General features: G+C 39.7%; 2 protein-coding genes across 2 annotated transcripts; one reads left to right on the top strand and one right to left on the bottom strand.

Moving 5' to 3' along the window:
* Positions 1–232: 232 nt before the first annotated feature.
* On the bottom strand, positions 233–2,992 carry LOC104960195 (short transient receptor potential channel 4-like; the record flags this gene model as incomplete). The annotated part of the gene is made up of 3 exons (XM_010788171.1): positions 2,790–2,992; positions 1,989–2,391; positions 233–751 (listed from the first exon to the last, which is right to left on the bottom strand). Coding segments are annotated over exons 2-3 (897 nt in total), but the record flags the coding sequence as incomplete, so codon positions are not given.
* Positions 2,993–14,370: 11,378 nt separating this feature from the next.
* Positions 14,371–20,674, top strand: LOC104960197 (FRAS1-related extracellular matrix protein 2-like; the record flags this gene model as incomplete). Its single annotated transcript, XM_010788172.1, has 2 exons — positions 14,371–19,524; positions 20,585–20,674. Coding segments are annotated over exons 1-2 (5,101 nt in total), but the record flags the coding sequence as incomplete, so codon positions are not given.
* Positions 20,675–20,922: the final 248 nt, after the last annotated feature.

A 20,922-nucleotide genomic window follows, 5' to 3' on the forward strand; every position in this document is an offset into this window, starting at 1 on the left:
TTATTATGAATACATTTGCCTCCGAGTCCTGCATGAACTGTGCATAGACTGTATTTTAACATTGGTCATATGGTGGTACTTGGAGAGCCAACTATTTTCTCAGGTGGTACTTGGTGTAAAAAGGTTGGGAACGACTGATCTAGACCATATTGTTCAAATAACGTACTTATTCCTTGTTGTACTTGTTTCACTAGTGTCACTATACAGATATCATAATCAACAAAGAGCTTACCTCTTTCTGGCAATATTTGATAGCCAGCTTGAGTCGGGCCAGATCATTTGTGCTGTCGTCCAGCAGGGGGTCGATGTCATCACGGTAGTTGAGGATTATTTCCAACTCTTTAGAGCTCCGGGTCTGGTCCAAGAGGTCCTTTGCAAATTGTTTACACGTATGGGACAGCTCCTCGTACTCTGACTTGAACTCATTCTCCACTGTGCTGAGCTCCCCAAGCTCCCAGCTGAGTTGAAAAGCTGTAAGGAAAGGATCCTCGCTGGAGAGGGCGATGAGAGACGGGCTGGCAAGGGCCTTGTAGATGTTGAGGCGCGAGCGTGAGTGACGTAGGCTGTCCACATCCGAACTGGAGACACACTCTACACAGTTGCAGCGCACAGCATGTGGCTGAGGTATGGAAACACCTCGCTGAACAAGCAGTTTAATGATCTCATAGTTGTTGGTGTGGGCGGCAAGAATGATTGGAGTGATGTCCGGGGTGAAGTCTGAAAACTGTTTGTCCAGAAGAATTGGTGGGACCTTTTGAGAAAGCCAAGAGAAGAATAGATAAATGAAGAAACATGAAACACAATCAATGTACACTATACTATCATATTTCAGGAAATTCACAGAAAAATACACTCTTTCTAACCCCCGCACACAAACAGAAACAACTGGTTTGAATGGGTCTAATTTCATCTCTCTTGTGTATCTGACCATCTCATCGGAAAGCACACAGCTAATGGCTTGTGGTTAAGCTGCCCTCAAAATATCTTCCTGGTTGGAGGCAACTAAACCCTTTTTTCTTTTTCCTTCAATTGACAAGATACACATTACACCCAGTCCATTACAGAGAGGCCCAGCAGCGTAAAAGAAAAACCACATTTACAAAGATGTCAAGAAGCTGAAAACAGTTGCAAAACGACCCACAGCAGCACATAAAAGAGTATCAGAGCTGAAACGTGTAAGCAGAAAATACAGAGTTGGTTTCCTAAAATAAAAGCCAATGTTTGAGAAACACACAGTGTATAATGTTTGTTCTATATCTGTAAAATTGTTAAGTGCTACAGCCATTTCATACAATCCGAGAGATAGACCCTAAATGCGTATCTTGTGCCATTATATAGCTTACAATATGCTGTAAAGGAAATGCATGCTCAAGAATTTCCAAATCTATTTTCTAAACCACTCATTCTCCTCTGGGTTGGGGAGAGTTGGAGTCTTGACTCCAACTTAACTGTAGCTTATACATATATACATACTCTGTAATTGTCTTAATTGTTTAATTGTCTAACATATGTTTCTAGGGTTGAATTGCTTCAAGGCAGATGACAGAAATAACTGAATATGTACTGCTTTACATGTCACCTAACAATGTTTTATATTGAAGCAAATTAAATGCGCCACACACTGTACTTGTTTCCACTGACTGCCTTTTTTTCTGCATATACATGGACATAGGAGCAGTTGCAAATCACACGGCAGCTTTGATATGGATGTTTCTAAAAATAAAATATCTAATGGAAGCCACTTTACAAACCTTACTGGAATGAAAAGTTCACTGTCCTTTCTCGTGTTCAGTAATGCAATTTCCTTGACAAAGGCTTCTAAAATCTCAGCAAACAGGTTAGTAACAAATACAAATACTGTATTGTGTGGGGTAATTTAGAAATAAATAATTGTGTAAGCATGTTGCTTCAAAGATGTTCTCAAAAAAATGAATAAATTGACTGAGGCAAGAAAAAAGTTTAAAAAACAATACTACAATCTACAGTACCTTTTTTTCCCCACGTGGCTTCTTATGGTTCAGCAGCAGCTCCACAGCCCCCACCACTTCTTTGCGGATGGCATGCAACAGGGCATCCCCCAGATATACGTTATAGCTGAGCAGCAGCTCAATGATCTCCAGGTTCTCATTTTCAATGGCAATGAGCAGAGCTGTGCGGCCCAGGGGGTCGATACAGTTGATGTTGATCCTGAAGTAGATCTCAGCCTCTTCCAGGGCTTGTTTCACACTGGCATAATCCCCCTTCTCCACAGCCCCCAGGTAGGCCTTCTCTAGGGCAGAGAGCTCAGACTCTGCCCGTACAATCCGCAGGGGGATGCGGTCCCTGTATGAAGAGTTGTCATGTGTTTGGTAATACAGCTGTGACATTGCTGCTGCAGCATCACAGTCTCAACTGAGAATAGATGAGAAATAAAGACAGAGGAAAATATTAGATTTTATTTCAGTGACGTTTACGACATAGTGGGAGCATAATTACTGTCAAAATCTTGTATACTCATTTGAAAAATGAAACTTAATTTAAAATGTCAAACTTAAATCATTGTATTATTAGGACATTAAATATATATGCATTTTGGTTTAAAAGTCAAGACATTATTAAAACAGGTTACTGTTAAACTCCAAACATTCTGCCTGTAGATATCTACAAATCTAAAAAATAATCTACATCTAAAATTTGATTTAAATGTTTTTCTTTTTTAAAATAACAGTAATCACAACAGTAAGTAGGCTACATTTGTCACAATACAAATATAAGAAATCCATGTGCATAAACAATGAAACTTTACCTACCTCCTGTTGCTTCCCGTTGAGATTTACTCCAGAACTAATGGCCGGAGAACCAGAGGATGCGGCTGTCAGAAGGAAAGTTGTGTGGTCGGTCCTCATCTCATCACTAGTACTCTCCACTGAAGTCACTGTAATTTATTGGCATGTCATGCAATCCCCTGCCCACCCCTTTCGCTCTCTCGTCGTTTAGGGAAAGCAGGAAATATTTCTGCCCTCCCTCTCTGTACAATACTAGTGAAGGATCAAGTGGTGATAAACAGCGACACGCTGCATCCTGTCGCAACAACTGCACGACATGAAAACGCATCTTTATTGTTTCTCTTTATTGTTGCTTTACACTTGTTGTTCTGCTATACCACAGTTTAACAGGTCTGTTTGCGATGAGAGGGTCAGTTTTCCATGAAGGAAATGGGTTACGCATTGGTTTTTTCCTAAAGAAATGCATATCTTTGTTAATTTAGTTAAAAACACAGAAGATATTATTCATGAACTAAAGTAACATTCAAAAGAGGGTTTTATGCATCATATGACAGGCATAGCTATTTCGAGATTTTTGCAAATAAAATCTATCTATTACATACAAAAATAATAGTTTACATTGCTTAAAGACATAAATATCTTTATTTTTATATAAGTTCAATCGTGACGTCGTTGTTTAAGAGGCTGGTGGTGACATGTGGCTGTTAGCAGTCACACCAGTTTTGTCATGTTGCCATGAAAATAACCGATTTTCTTTTTATAAAACTGGCCAAGCTAAACATATCAATATGTCCTCCAAATGTAGGTCTACACATGTTAAACAAACCCACAAATAAACTTTGCTATAAAAGTGACTCCTACCGGAAATAAGAGCGACCGATGCACGAACACAAACTTTCCTCAATCACGTGATTAAGGACAGGTGGGTGGGAGGAAGCGATGACGTCACTTACAGTAGCTCAAATGCTCTATACTCCCCCGGTTGAAACCTCTTGCACATATAAAACATTTTTGAATGCAAATAATGAATGGTCAGGAACATTCCATTCCATATTTCATTAAATGCATATTAATCTTAGGAGTGGAATCACAGAGTTTTGGAAAATAACTCCAGTTTCTTAACCCGCTAACAAAGACAAAAACAAACCTAAGCAAGAACATAACCTCCTTGGCAGAGGTAATAACGTGTAAACTGCAGTGCTGAAGAACATGTAGAGGAGAGATTTATCTCAAAATATTTACTATCTGAGACTAAATTTAGTTTAGGGTGTAGTCATGTAGAGAGGCAGAAACCCAGGCTAGCAGTAGCTACTGCTTTAGTAGGCTCCTAGTCATAATGCCAAAGGAGAACTTCTACATTATTGAAAATAAATCATTTGATGTTTGTTAGGAAAGACAAGGAAGACATACACATCATTATATATAAGGGTGGATGGCACACTCAGTGGCCCTGTCATTATGACATGATTTAATGAGACATGGACATGCATGTGGAACATTTGCCCTTAAGTAATTTAACAGATTTGCACTTGGATCAATTGGATCAATTTATTCACATAGTCACCATCTCTTCTACTCAATAGCCCTGAGGAACTGTCAGAGCATGTTAAACCTCTCTCCATCTTATATTTTTGCACTGCAAAGACTGTCATCACAGTATATATTTCCATTGAGCTCTCAAAGTTTATTAAGGGAAGCATCAATGTAACTATGCTTTAAGATGTTTGGTATCAGTCTATAGCTGGCTATTGTGAGCATGCACTGTTGCTAAGAAACTTCAGCCCAACCATCTTTTACTTCCACATCCAGAGCTTAATGTTTGTTGATATTTCTTACTACCTTTGAGATGCAGCTGATGTTAAAGTCTGCATACGGAACGTTTGGCAATGAACCTTTAAACAAGTCATGGGTTTTGTTTTTGTTTTTGTTATTGATAGAGCCTTTTTTAAAGTAAAACTAAATGGACCAATATTGCCACCAAAGTTAATTCGTAACTAACATAGTCTATATTGACACTTAAGATAACCTTTTTGTCTATAAGGATTTCAGTTATATCTCTCAGATACATTTATGCTGCATTGCTTTTGTTTCCAGACTTTGCATATAATGATTGATTTCACATTCAGTACTTCCTCCTTTTCTACTTAGTCATTGCAATTAGCATGTTTTGGGCACTTAATAAATGGGTGTGCTTTTGTGTTATTTTGGCTGATACACAATGTGTCTGAGAGGAAGCTGTTCATCAGAATATACATTTTGCTCCCTTTGAATCAACAAAGCCTCCCACTTACAAGACTTACGGTCGTCATCATTATCATCACTGCAGCTATTATCACACCACAATCTTCACAAGAGAGCTGCAAGGCAATCTGGTTTGGGCATTGATCAATACAATTATGCTAGCACTGTTATCCAGCTGTAGCCTACAGCGAAAAGGCAGCCATAAAATGTATACTTGTACTTGACATAGGCTACATTAAATTATGTATGCATTATATAACCTCTTTAAACCATAAAAGCTGGTCATACAGTAGGTTATCATGGTCTTACACAGCTGGATCTAATAGCTCTTATTAACCTGACATATTTTGTACAATATCACTTTAAATACCCAATTTACAGGGATTTTTCTATAAAGGAAAATAAACTCATACAATAATCTCTCTCAATCATCCTTTATGACCCACTAGACGTGTGTGGCAGTGTCTGTAAAGACCCTGTTTAAAGCATCTTACTGCCACAATGAGGAATAGTGTAATGAGACTGCATGCAGCGACTCATAAACCTGTTTTCCTACCGGTTAGCTCAGCTTAAGATTTGAGGAGGTCCCTCTCAATCTTTCTATTTCTTACTTCAGGCAGTTTGGGACAGGTGAATTCCCCAGAAAGTAATCACATACCAGAGTGCTTTCAAGACTGAGTTCAATGCAACATAACACAAGAGAAAGAAAAAGGCACTGTAAATGAGCCCATTGAGAACCAATTCCAAAGAAATGTATTTCTGAAGATAAAGATCATGTATCATTTTCACCAGGGATGAGAAATTGTTAACTTCTTGATGTGATGGGGTGGGTTTAAATATGAATCATATTAATTTTGAGACAAAGGACCGACAACACCACCTGGGGTCTTGCACCCCAGGAAATAGACACAAGGCAATGCTTTATCTTTTACCAAAACCCTTGATTAGTAATATTAGTCATCAAGACACACCGGTTCGTCAACTGAGGGACAGAGGCGTGTTTTAAAATATCATTTTTTTCTTATATTCAAAACAAATAGGAAATGGTTGCTGCAAAATAAAATGGTTAGTTAGAAAACAACAAATACATATTCAGTTAGAATGATCTTTATTACAATATGTATTTAAAATATGTACTTAAAATGCAATATTAAAAGTACTTGTGTATGAAAAGTAGAAACCAAAACTAAAGTCGGCATAGCACAAAGCAAAATCTAAAAGGCAAAAACAAGGGCCATAGCTAAAAGCTAAAGAAATCACTCCAAGCAAAGAGTCCCAAGACAAAACAAAGCAAGCAACACGAAATTTTGCACTAAGAAAACAAACAAAAACAATAGCAGGTGAACCTAATCCTTTTGCAGCAGTGGGTAGGTTTCAAATAGGTGTACTTTGAGAAAAACACACTTATTTCAATAACACATTTTGGAAAGCTAGAAAAGGCTGCTCAGAACAAGCCTTGTCTATCATCTAACCATCCCATTTTATTCCATGTGTCTACATTAATTGAATACAGTTTTATTTAGCTGAGAAAGCATCATGGCCAACAAAGTATTTAGTCTCATTGACCCTTTTTTTGTTAATACAACAGTAAAATAAAGAAGTTTTTGACTGAATTATACAGGAGTCATATTTGCAATCTCATCAATTGAAGGTGGTAAAATGAGAATTGAAAAAAAGTATGTCTGTTGGTTTTGGGTGATTTGTTAGCAAATGTGTGTGTCTTTTGAGAACAATATATGATATATGTTCGGCATTTCAAAAAAGGTCTGTTAGATTATGAACGGATGCTTTAATCTTTCCTCTGAGCACATTCTTTCTCTTCAGTATGCAGCTGCTGTGTAGTTATTTGTCTTTATGTGCAAAGGTTTTTTTTTAACTTTTGTTCCAGCTGAAAATTGAGAGCCATGGTGTCGCTACTAAATGGTTTTAAATCAAAAGTTTCCTGATTGAAATGCCTGCCATAACGCTATCTTGTTTAATTAAATGTCCTGTACTGTATGAACAACTCATGCACTGTATTTTTATTTCTGACACATTTAGCATGGGATAGCAGACACTAGACTTCAGGAAGTGAGTTAAATTGCAATATTTTTCTCTTCCTGGTCCAGACTTACAGTAATGTTTGTTGCTCTGTGGCAGAGCACCATTTGATAATGCATCTAAAGAGGAAGCTCTGTGGATAAATTCGCAATCACTAAAAGCTACCACTCATGAACCATGCAAACAAAACAATATCCCAAACAAAAATTATTTAAACCGTTTTATCACCCTCAAATTGATGCGGACCTAAAAAACACTTAAACTCAAAAATGTATTGTTACTGAATACAACAGTGATAACTGCAAACACCGTGGTAAATCAGGCACAGATATGTAAATATTATCAGTTGTAAGAAACACACCTGTGCTTGTTATTTCTTTACGAATCATACACTGTCATACTTGTTACATGTTATCACCACTGTGATTCAATGATTCACTCAATGAAATGACCTCATTTGCCACTAGAGGGCAGAGAGATGTCCTTCTCTGCCAAAACCCTGATCAGTTTCATCAATGCTGCACAGATTTGTACAGTAAGGCTACCAAACTAATAATGCAATTATTTATATAATCGTGTGCCTCATCGGCTTTTTGGTGGCAGCTAAAAAAAATGTGTAAAGTCTGTGGCTTGTTTATAGGCACTGATTGTTTACCCCATGAGGAAAGATATCTCCTAAGTAGGTTTCCCTTGAGTAAAAGGATACTGTTTGAGAAGCATATACAGTAAAGTAAACTTCCTACTAAGGTTTATGTTTAGTGAGGATTTAAAACTGGGCCACATGTTTGTTGATGGTGTTTGCTATTACCAAAGATTCCTCTGACCCAGTTCCTGGCATGTTGATTACTGCTTTCACTTTACTTAAGTATGACTCTCGCTTTCTTGTGCCAGCACTTGGGGTTTATGTCTTTAATCTGCATATAATAAATAATGAAAACTGAACAACACTTTGAAAAAAGTGTGTGCATTTTCAGTGGTAAACTTTGGACCAGGTTTCTGGTGCACAAGCTGCCAGCAGTTACTGAAGACATTTACAGCACAATCCTTTAATATTAATGAGAAAATAGCATTACTGAGTGGTGCTGGCAGAATGATTAATTATAATTATGTCTATGGAGATAACCTGTGATTTTATTATCAAGCCAAAGAAAAGTCCCTATTTTTTCCAACATGAGTTTGCAGGTACTCTGACAGTGTTTGTGTGACATTTGAAATAAAATCAGTCTGTTTTAATGGCTTTGTTGAATCTCTTCTGAGCTGTTAGCTTGCTTCAGCAGAATTTTTCTTAATTTATTTCAGCTCTCAACAAATAGCTTGCATACTTGTACAAGAACCATGAAACATATTCAACAGTGAAATCAATGCACTTTTCCAACTGCAGTGTTGTGCGGTATGCATGACTGATTTGACTTCACATGAGGTGGTCAGCTATTGCTGTAAACGGGGTCTAGAACTCATTTGGCATTGCAGTCCAGCTCTCTGTCAATTAGATGTAGTATGTATCTGCAAGGTTTTAACCTCCCTTCTGAAAATGAACACTGATGCAATAGTCAAGCTTGCAGCAGAAATTCAAAGTCATTAAATAAGATCTTGAACTAATTAGGCCTGCCAGTAGTTCGGTAGTGAGAGAACACAGCCAGAGCATATTCCAACACATCTGGAAAATATATGGTATTTCAGTTTGAAGCAGTTAATTTTCCCATTTATCGCCAGATCATACTGCAAACAGGACATAAATATGCTTTTACTGCATATCTGACAATGTGACACTAGCCATTACTCAAAGTAGACAAACAACTTTTTCACAGATGATTTCAGTTTTCAGGGCTGCTTGTGATTAATAAAACCAAAGCATTGATTGTGTGATTGTGTGAGGACTTGACATTAGATAGGAAATTGCCCAAATTCACCATAAAAATGTTCTACCTTATTCATTTTTACTATTCATTAGTAGTCTACTATCTTCATGTAGCTTTCATAATACATTTATGATGCAACACTAAAGTGTATACTTCACCACACAAGATGTATAATGTGATGTTGCCATCTTCTGGCAGTGGCAGTGAAGTATGATACAGTACTATGGTGTGTGAGCTGTGCCGTGTGATTTTTTGTATGTTTTGTTTGTTTATTTGACTGTTGGTCTGGAGGTTTTAAAGTGCTTTATAAATAAAGCTGTATTGTATTGTAGTACATGCTATTTACAAAAGTTATGTTTGAATGCCGCAGTGAACATTACAAATATATGTTTTCTTGTCTCAAAATACAATTACAGGCAGTCATGTCCCAATACTGTGCAGGATTCTGAATGTGCTTCCTATGGAGTGATGCATTGAGGTTAGAGGTTTTGTTTATGTCTGTCTGCGGGGGTAGTTACCAAACATAATAAGATCAGCAACTCCCCATCAACTGACAAAAATGAGCAAGGGTTTGTCAGTTTGTGTGCTGGTGCTTATTAGAGCTGTCAGCAGGGGAGATTTGTGCATGTTTGTGTGTAGTGCTGAGGGGAATGGGGTCAAAAATCACCGTTAGGTCTGTAGCTTAAAGTCACATCTGCAGGAAGTACAAAACGCACCTTTTAACAACACTTAACTCTAACACGTGACAGATGACCTTGGCAAATGGGGCCAATGGAAAGATTAAGTCAATTACAGCTTGGCGGGGGGACTAAGACATATTTGAGACATTCCCCAGACAATTGGAACAATAGGCACTCACATAGGCGCTGTCAATCCAAGGTAGTATAGTTATTATGTCAGAGTAAATCCAACAAAATGTACTTGGTCCCCTTCCTAAAAAATAAATCTGGATAATAACATAACAATGACAACACTGAAACCCAGTCCAAGTGACAGCATTACTGCCCCCACATTTGCAGAGTCTGCAGCTTTTTCCTGAGCATCTAGTGAATGCACTCTGTTTCATCTAGATGATATTGTTGCTGACTTAGTTCCCAACTTTAGATCAAACCGGGTAGAAAGAGAACGCAATAAGCTCAGCAGAAACTGGAAACTCAAAAGGGTCAAGGAGAAAAAAATGCACAATGGAGGAATGGCAAGAATATGCAGCTGTTAAGTCCGTTACAGGCAAATACTTGGAGAGTCTGTTCATTCCACCTTTCTAGAAAATAATGTTTGTTCGTGGCTGAAGTTTCTTTAGTTTGAAAAAAATCTATTTCCTCTCAATGTGGAAGTCATTCACTACACAATGTGCCCATTTGTTATAAATAAGCATTTTTCTTCTGCTGCTGTGACAATTTGCAGATGGCACACAGTGTCTCCCATCAGGTGAATTCTCATTTCTCTTTTTTTGCGCAGTGAAAATGAGCTCAACCCGCGGGGTGGGCAAACATGTTAAGTGCCTCTCAGCTTTAAAACTCATCTGGAGAACGAAGGCCTGCGGGGTATCTGGCAGCAATCCGATTACATGATGTAACCTTTGGCCTGTAGGCGACCATATCTCCACAGGAAGCCAAAGATTTTGAGTTTTTAACAACATAAAAGTCTGAAGTCAATGACGCAGTTTTTAGTCACGGATGAATGGTTAAATGTCTGCTGATTGGCTTTTACTTCTGTCCCTAATATGAGTCAGGGTAGTTGAAATACATTAAAAAGCTGTTTTGACAGTGCCCTGGTGCCCATAAAATCGTTTTTGCACTTTCAGAAGCTTTTGGGCATCAGCATTACACATTGTACCTCTTTAAAGTATTTCTGTAAAATGGTGTCCTGACAAGAGTTCAACAACATTAAGCCATTACCATCTAAAAAAGTTCAGAGTGACTGTGTGTTACAACACTGGCTTAAATGTTTTGGCAGTTACTTTCCGCAAGTAAAACGATGCATGACAGATGCATTTCGGGACAACATGGATCTTTAGTGTCGTTAAACAACAAACAAAAGATTCTGTCGACTCATTTATTTTTCGTTTTTATCAACATACTGTATCAATAATAGATTTTAGATTTTTACCAAACTGCCAATTCATATCTACTGGTGTTGGAAACTGCCCCCAAGGGACAAAGTGTTATGAATTGTATTTCAGTTATTTCAGTTTTTGCATTAAATACTACTAAATAAGCCTTTTTTTTATTTAGAAGATGATTATGTGATTTAACTCCTGCATTGTGAAGTTAAACCTTTGATGAAAGCATTAGGTTATCCCCTGTTTCATGTGGAGGTTAATGTGGCCTGCGAGCTTAAACCCAACACTAAATTTTTTCTAGAAATTAAATGTTCTTCCTCTCCTTTCGATTGTCCTAGATTTATTTTTATCTATTTTTGTTTTCTTTGTTTTCTGCAGAGTAATTCATTTATTTTCTGTAAATAAACCTAAATAAGCATTGCTAAGTTTGTAAGCACTATGATTGCTCAGGCGATATTTCTTAATGCATGGTCGAAACACCTGGGGATTTTGTGGAGCACACATAAAGAATGTTATTAAACTTGACTGGTTCTGCCGCCTTTTTAGATCTGTAGAATCCCAAGAGTAATATAAGCTGGGGGAAGATGGATATGGCTGCTGGTTGGCTCTGCGTTGTGTCTATGGGTTACAAAATATACCTTTATAGTGGAGGACTTCAGAGTAGCTGCTGCAACCTTTCAGCCTCAATCATCAAAATGATTGTCCCTGACAAAGACATAATGAACTAAAATAGCCTTATGAGATCAGGGAGGCTGGGGTTGTAGTGTCTCCAGGGAAAACCACCAACAGAAATAGCCCTGATAAGTCCAAGGTATTGTTAGAATGGAGTCACTTTAGCAACACTGACACAAACAGTGCTGTGACATCAACATCATCTCTGATATTGACATTTTATTATCAGACAGTCCACACTTTCCAAAGTGTCATAGTCCCCCATGTATTTAAAAATGTGATGTATGCTACAAGTATGCAGAGAAATACAAATGGTTGGCTTGGCTACAGATTTCTGCAATGAACACACTGAGGGTCCAACCAGCATTACTCATCAGTTATCAGGTGGACATCATGACACTTCTCAGAGCACCTTACATGATACATATCTATTTTAACTCCCTTTACTAAATGATGCCCTGCTGCCTTTCAGTGTTTGGCCTGTCGGTGTGTTTGAGAAGAGACGGCATTAAGCGGGGAGGAATAGAAAGTTGGCCTTCCTGTTAATAACAGAGAAATCTGGATATTCTGAGATTATGGATTTATGTAACGTAAATATATTTGATTGTCTTCCATTCTTAAACTGTCATTAGAGTTATTACAAACCAGAACAAAGATGGCTTCTATTCGTAAAAGACACAAAGCAAAAACCGATGAGCTTCTGAACAAACAGCCCTGAATATGTTGTGCTTGGAAGTGAGTAAACATTCAAATGGATGAGCATCCTGAAAGCATCTACATGTATTATTGTTCTGATAAAAAGTAATAAAAGAGCTGAGCTGCAATATTTTCAGCCTAAACCTCTAACCCACAACATGTATCTTTGCACCCAATTAAAACAATTGGCACATCAGGAGTACAATTGGCATCCTCACTTCCTTTATAGACCAACAGTTCTATATTCTAAGAAGGATTGGTCACTTACAATACATTTGATATAGATGTGATTTGACAGAATATCATCAAACTTCCCTTCACCTCAAAAATAAGCCTGAAGGTTTGGGTATGATTCAATTCCCTCTCTGCCATGGCTGCTGTCAAAAAATTCTATTCATCTTCTTTTTCATTTTCTCTTGTAACTAGGAGCTGTCAAGGCCTGGGGGCTTTCCCTTACAGTTTGCTTGGCTGTATTTATAATTGGACCCTGTCAACAGTGTCCAGTGCAACTCAACTGCACAGTTTGTTTTGGCAGCTATGTGTACCCATTTCAACACATGCCGGCTGTGAGGCGGTTTATATGTCATTAATGTGCAACAATAGGTAGGTGCAGACACAATGGAGTCACCATTTATTTGTGGATGGAATGAAAAGCATCTCACAGTGATCAGAGGGGACTGAGCACAGTTGAAGTCAGCTTTTTCCAGGCAACAGGGCCTTGGGGTTGCTTCACATTGGCATAGGAGCATTGCTATGTTTGTACATCTAATATAAGGCTGTAGGGTAAATCGAACATGCATAACAGCTGTGTCTGTAGCTATGCACAAGGCATACCACTGTTGAGTTTAATGTTAATATGGAAAACATTACAAACACCATAGTGAAGCCTGCTAAGACTATATTACTTTACATGGTCAACATTTTAACCAATTTTATCTAACTTTACATGGCAAAGATAAACTCACTTTTTAACCTCCCATGCTGTGCTGCACAATGTCTGTGTGTGTGTCCTGTTAATAAACACCAGTTCTCCACATGAGCGGCGCGGAGAGAGGCTGGATCATGACTGGGCTTGTCAGAAGTCAGAGGAGAATGTTCTGCTGGGGGAAGCGGCTCACACCTGGAGGACCTGGGTGATGAGGAGGCAGCTTAGCAGGAAATAGGACAATTCAACTGCATGACTCAAATAAATAGATTCTTGACTCATGCTGAATGTGAATTGTGGGTTAATTTACAGGGTGAAAGCTGTGAAGAGGAGTAGCTCTATTGTGGCCATATTGGCTGCAATTGCATGACAATGATAGAGTCAACAGTGTGTAGTGCCTTCACTCCATCAACTCTGTTGTGATGACTGTGTACATACCATGTCACCCATCACACCTTCAAAATCTGCTTCATGGGATGTTACTTCTGTTTTCCCTGTTAAACAACATACAGCAATATACTGCAGGAGCACTGAGCATGCAATGTCATGCAATTGGTGTTTTTCAATGACAAGAAGGTAGGGAATTTGCATAGATTCGAGGGAGGTATGTGATTTATGCTGCTAATGAAGGGTGTGTGAAGGATCCTCCCTCCTCAGCAGTGGCAACCACGAGAGGGAGACAAAGCTTTTCTCCAGATTGTCAGTGAAGACCTTTATATAGCTGTAGGCTACTTCTTATATTCCCTCATTGTTAGGAATAGTCTGAAGTGATTGAATAGCTCTGATTTAATAGATTACCATATATTTCAAATACTGCGTTTAAAATGAAGTACTTTGATCATAATATAACTACTGGTTATACATATCAATCTTGCATTATGCTCAAAGATCGCCTATTTGATTTATTGTTTCTCACCATATCCAACCTGACGAGGTCCAGCCCACGCGGCATCGTTTTGTCTTTCTAGAATGACACAAACCACGTCCATTTAAAACCTGGCAAATGCATTCCCGGAGATATTAACCAATCGGCTGAGGGGAGGGCGTAACTCTCCTTACTCCAGCAAAGCAGGAGTATGAAGTTTATGTTATCAGTGTACAGCTGCTGTGTGAGAGAATGGTGCACCTTAGTGTCCGTAGGTGCGTGATATTATCCGACTCTGGTTTTATATTCTTGCAACTTTAATGCTACTTAGTTTACGAGGGTGTATGCGCAAAGTTCAACGTGTCTCCTTTGCGGTTCCACAATACAAATGGCTTGGATTATTTTCCCGCATCTGCACGGGACTGGCGCTGCTTTTGTTCTGCTTGCGGTGATTCTGACAGGTGATGCAGTTTCGCAGGTTTTTGACAGCTATGGATTATCATACGCCTTGAGGTCTGAGCTGTCAGAGGACACGATATTGGTTGCCAATAATGGGATCCGCGTGCCTTTCGGGAGATCAGTTTTCATTGATCCCATCAACGATTTGGTTATACAGGTTCAGCCAGGCGATAGATGCAGCATAACGGTTCTGGACAATGATCCCTTATCTCAAAGGCCTGGACACCTGTCTCCGAAAAAGTTTCCGTGTGAATTCGGCCCCAACGACGTGAAGTATTCTCACTTTGGCTCCAGGAGTCCTCCGAGGGATAGAGTGCGATTACAACTCAGGTATGACACCCAAACGGATACGATTATAATACCTTTTATGATGGAGGTGGAAGTCATTTTCACACAGCTGGAAGTGCTTACCAAAAACATGCCACTTACTGTCGAGAAACTGCTTGGCACGAGTAACCCCATCGATAGAAGAATTTTAGAATTCACCTATGATAAAAGTGCAGCACAATGCAAAATAGGCTCTCTCTCCAGTGGCAGCGTGCTCCCCAGGTACGGGAAACTTGTGGATGAGGACAGCCTTGGAACAATGTTGGACTGTGATGAATTTATTAAAATGAACATCCGTTATCAACATACTTTTGCTTTGAAGTCACCAAACAGAGATTACATTCCAATGCTTGTGGAGTTACATGATAAGGAAGGCAATTTGCTAAAGCAGGAATTTTTCCAAATTTTGGTAAGGATTAAAGAGGGAGAGGATAACAGTGCTCCTAAACCCAGCTTTGTTGCAATGATGATGATGGAAGTAGACCAATTTGTAATGACAGCAATAACTATGGATTTTCTGGCTGCAGAGGATGTAGAGTCTAATTCTGATGAATTAATTTTTAACATCACTTCCACCCTGTCCTTTGAGGAGGGCTACATAGTGAGCACCGATGATAGGAATTTACCAATAACCTCATTTTACCAAGGAGACCTCAAAGACTTGAAAATTGCCTATAAACCCCCTGCTGTGGATTCAGACACTGAGCGGATTTTCCAGATTGAGTTTGAGGTTGTGGACACAGAGGGGGCTGTGTCAGACCCTTTTGCTTTCATGATTGTTGTTAAGCCTATGAACACGTTGGCCCCTGTGGTGACTAGGAATACTGGCCAGTTACTGTATGAGGGTCAATCCAGGCCTCTGTCCAGTTCACAGAGTCTACAAATCAGTGATGAGGACGGTTTGGACAAAGTCAAAATCACTGTTATTGATGGGCTGAGGCATGGAGAATTGAGTGTTCTTGGCTTGAGGAGGAAATTCTTCACCCCGGCTGACCTTGATGCTGGATTGGTCATTTATCAACATGATGGCAGTGACACATACAGTGATAATATAATTTTCAGAATGACAGATGGCAAAAATGAGGTTGAGTTTCTGTTTCCCATCACTGTCGTGCCTACTGATGACGAGCCTCCCATAATCAATGCCAACACTGGGTTGGTTTTATTTAAAAACCAAATGATGCCAATCTCCTCACTCATGCTCAGTGCAGCAGACATTGACTCAGAAGATTCTTCAATAAAATTCACAATAGAGCCTCCCTTTTCCACGATTGGACAGGTGATGCTGCGTCAGTCTGAGGCCCCAGAGGACCCATCAGACTGGAAGTTTAATACAGAGGATGAATTGTATGAGAAAGTAATAAGTGAATGGCTGCAGCAGGATATTACCGATGGAAAACTGTTTTACAAGCACATTGGGCCTCACAGTGCTAGCACAGTTATGGATCAGTTTGTGTTTAGAGTTCAAGATGACAATGACCCACCAAACCAATCTGGAGACAGCTCATTTATTATCAAAATTCTCCCCGTTGACGACGTCGCACCTGAACTGTACCCCGGCACCACTCTGCAAATGACTGTGCACGAGTATCAGCTTACTTACTTCAGAAAGAAATTCCTCCGTTACACTGACCTGGACTCAGAGGATCGGGATCTCAGATACACAGTCATCCAGCCACCGACGGATACTGATGAGAATAGTCCTGTTGTATTGGGAACTTTGGTATTAACTGAAAATCCGAACACTGTAGTCACAATTTTCACTCAGGCACAAATTAACCACCATAAAATAGCTTACAAACCGCCTGATTTAGAACTTGGAATCACCAGTCATGTTTTGCAGTTTCGGTATACTGTGGAGGATGTTTCTGGAAATGTTGTAGAAGACGTTTTCACTATATTTTTAAAGCCTGTAGACAACAATCCCCCTCAAATAACCAACTCTGGATTTACTGTGCTTGAACGCGGCACACATATCATTACTAGTGCTGAGCTGGACACCTCAGACACAGACACAGACAGCAAACAGATATCTTTCACTATTACTCAGCCTCCATTGCACGGCCAGATTCAGTTCACATTCACTGATATGACAAAAGGGGACACTTTCAGCCTAGAGGATATTGGAAATGACAGGATTTCATACATCCATAATGGAGATGAATCAACAGTTGATTCAATACAAATAGATGTCAGTGATGGTGTCCACATTGTCCCAATTACTATAAGGATTATTGTGAAGCCGATTGATGATGAAACTCCAACTATCAATCTCCCAGCTGGCACACTTGGTTCTTACATAGATGTACTGGAAAATGGAGCAACGGAAATCACAAGTAATGTAATTCAGGGACGAGATGAGGACACGGATGACCTCCGCTTGACCTTCATTGTGGAAGACCCACCATCATTAGGTGAAATTCTGGTGAAAGGCGTACCCTTTGGCACATTCACCCAATCTGATATTATTAACGGCTTTGTGGTCTATGCTCATACCAGTGGGGAGATAGGCTTGACCACAAGGGAGGACATTTTTAATCTCACTTTGACGGACATGTCTGATGAGTGGACTGTAGGAGGAAATAAGATCACCGGTGTCAGAGTGCATGTAACTATTCTTCCCCTGGACAGCCAAGCTCCAGAGGTCTTTGTGGGGCCAATGTTCACTGTTGTTGAGGGAGAGAAGAATGTCATTCAAGTTGTTCATATAAGCGCTGATGATGCAGACACCTCCAACGACGACCTCCTTTGTACAATCATTGTACAGACGACTTCAGGATATGTGGAAAATATCTCCCCTTCCCCAGGCTCAGAGAAATCCAGGTCTGGGACTGCAATCAGTGCTTTCACCATCAAGGACATCAGACAGAATCACATTTATTATGTTCAAAGCATTCACAAAGGAGTCGAGCCAGTGGAGGACAGGTTTACGTTCAGATGCTCTGATGGCATCAATTTCTCTGAAAGGCACTTTTTCCCCATCTCCATAATCCCCTCTAATGATGAAAAGCCCGAGGTTTACATGAGAGAGTTTGTAGTTATGGAGGGCATGAACATAGTCATTGATACTCCCATTCTGAATGGTGCTGATGCAGATCTTCCTTTGGATCAGTTAACATTCATTATTACCAAAACCCCCAAGCACGGATTTATTCTCAATCAGCTCACTACTGGAACCATCCCTGTCTCTAACTTCACCTTGGATCAGATCAGGGAGGCCTCTAGCATTGTGTATGAGCACGATGACTCAGAGAGCACAGAGGACAGCTTTGATATTGTGCTCACAGACGGAAAGTTCAGTGTAGAGAAAACTATAATAGTTATGATTATCCCTGTGGACGATGAGACCCCGAGGATGGCAATAAATGATGGCCTTGAAATTGAGATAGGGGATGTGAGAGTCATAAACAGCAATGTTTTAAAAGCTACCGATCTGGACTCAGAGGATGACATGCTAACTTATATTATTCGCTATGGGCCTGGCCAGGGATATTTACAGATGGCAACACCTTTTGGCACATTGCAAAATATCACAGTTGGAATGAATTTTACACAGAATGAAGTTGATCAGGGTTTAATTGTATACATCCATAATGGGCAAGAGGGGATTCGAGACCTCATCAAATTTGATGTGACGGATGGCATCAACCCTTTGATTGACAGATACTTTTATGTCACAGTGGGTGGCATTGACATGGTTTTCCCAGATGTTATCAGTAAAGGTGTATCCCTTAAAGAGGGTGGGATGGTTTCTCTGACAACAGACCTGCTTAGCACAAGTGACCTCAACAGCCCAGATGAACACTTGGTTTTTACAATCACCCGAGCTCCCATGAGAGGACACCTTGAGTGCACAGACACACCTGGGATGCCCATCTCGTCCTTTACACAGCTCCAGCTGGCTGGCAACAAAGTCTACTACATCCATACCTCTGACGATGAAGTGAAGATGGATAGCTTTGAATTTGAAGTGACTGATGGCTATAACCCTGTGTTCCGCACTTTTCGCATCTCCATCACTGATGTGGACAACAAAAAGCCTGTGGTGACAATACACGGCCTGGTGGTAACTGAGGGGGAGAACAAACTTATCACGCCTTTTGAGCTTACAGTGGAGGACAGAGACACCTTTGACCACTTGTTGAAGTTCACAGTCACTCAAATCCCAGTTCATGGTCGCCTGCTCTTTAACAACACCCGGCCTGTCACCTCTTTCACAAAGCAGGACCTGAATGAGAACAGGATCAGCTACAAGCATGATGGCACAGAGAGTGCAGAGGATAGTTTCTCCTTTACTGTAACTGATGGCACCCACACAGACTTCTTCATCTTCCCCGACTCAGTTTTTGAGACTCGAAAGCCCCAAATGATGAAGATAACAGTCCTCCCCGTGGATAATGGAGTACCGCAGATTGTGGTGAACAAGGGTGCCCCAACATTGCGGGTTCTGGAGACTGGTCACCTGGGGTTTGTGATCACTAGTAAGACCCTTAGAGCAGAGGACAGAGACAGCATCCAAAAATCTGTGACCTTTAGGATTACTGTCGCCCCAGAACACGGCTACCTGATCAACCTCGGCAAGGGAAATGCCACTATCTCCATCTTCACGCAAGGTAAGAGAGATGCATTTCAAAACAGTTTTGAAACATTGTGACAATCTGTTAGTTTTGTAACATACTGCAATAATTCACGTTCAAGACAGTTTTTAATTCACTAGGGCCCATTTTAAAACTCATTTTACATTTACTCACTCCGCTAAATGTACTCCACTGTGAAGCCTGAAAAATGCTGAGTTCAAACATAAGGTTTTTGTTTTCACTCAAGAGACTGCCTATTTACAGAGATGAAATATGCGTGTGCCTAAGGCTGAACAGATCTCACTAAAAGAGTGCATTTTTCAAACACTGCTTAATGTGTTTCACTTTGGGATAGAATTGATGGTGATTTGTACACTACCAGTCATATATTCTAACGTAGAAGGCAGGTGGTAGCCTGGCTCAAAGCCGACCACTGGTTTTGCAAACATGACTACAACAGTTAAATAAACCAGAGGGTTTTGTAAAGCTTGGTAAATGCTAAATATCAGGGAAACAGCATCAGTGTTTAGTTCAATATCCATTTAATCCTTGCTTTTATTTACCAAGTCACTGTGAGACGCTTTCCCCACGAGGCCTGTTCAATATCTCAATAGTTATCACTAGAATAAACAGACAGTAAATAAAAGGCACTCTCTATTGGGCATTTTGAAATCCTGGCTATGCATTTTAATCCATCGTTCCTTTTAGGGGGAAATATTTGTATATCAAATATTAAAGACATTGTGTTAACTTCACAATCTTCCAGATCCAGAGCAAAAAATAACCATATCTATCACAACGATGGCAAACCGGCTGCTGTGACTTCTCTCCAATAATCAAACTACATTTTATGTTCTGTGTCATAGATATAAAGCCTGTGTTAACAAGCAGTTTCTCCATCCCGACACTATGCAGTGGGCACATTTCCTCATATAGCCTCAGCCTGCTTATAGCAGGGCTCACGAGTATTAATTGGCAAATAGTCTGTCAGGAACATATTGGACATATTTTCCCACTTGCCATTTCAGCCAATTAACTAATGTGAACCTTTTTCAGCAGAAGCATGGATATTTATGCAAATGTTTCCCTTTTTCAGCTGAAATTAACGACATGAACATATGCTATGTTCTGAGAGATGGTGACAATGCTACAAATGACATCTTCTATTTCTCCATCGAAGACAGCGGTAAGTTACATATCCCTAACATGTCCTCTTGCAATTATATTCTGAAAAGCTCACAGAGATGCTGACTTTTGAGGCTGTAATATAGATTTTTTTACTCACTGTCTCATGTTTAACTTTAAGAAACATTTTTTTTATAAGGGAAAGATAAAGATCAAAGGGAAAGATACAGATAAAGGCTTGAGTATGCAAAATGACTAAGCAAAATATGTGTGCACAGTAGGTAGAAATCGCCAAACAACAATTTCACA

The sequence above is a fragment of the Notothenia coriiceps genome, unplaced genomic scaffold (genome assembly GCF_000735185.1).
Source record: "Notothenia coriiceps isolate Sejong01 unplaced genomic scaffold, NC01 NC01_scaffold00031634, whole genome shotgun sequence".
NCBI classification, from domain to species: Eukaryota; Metazoa; Chordata; class Actinopteri; order Perciformes; family Nototheniidae; genus Notothenia; species Notothenia coriiceps.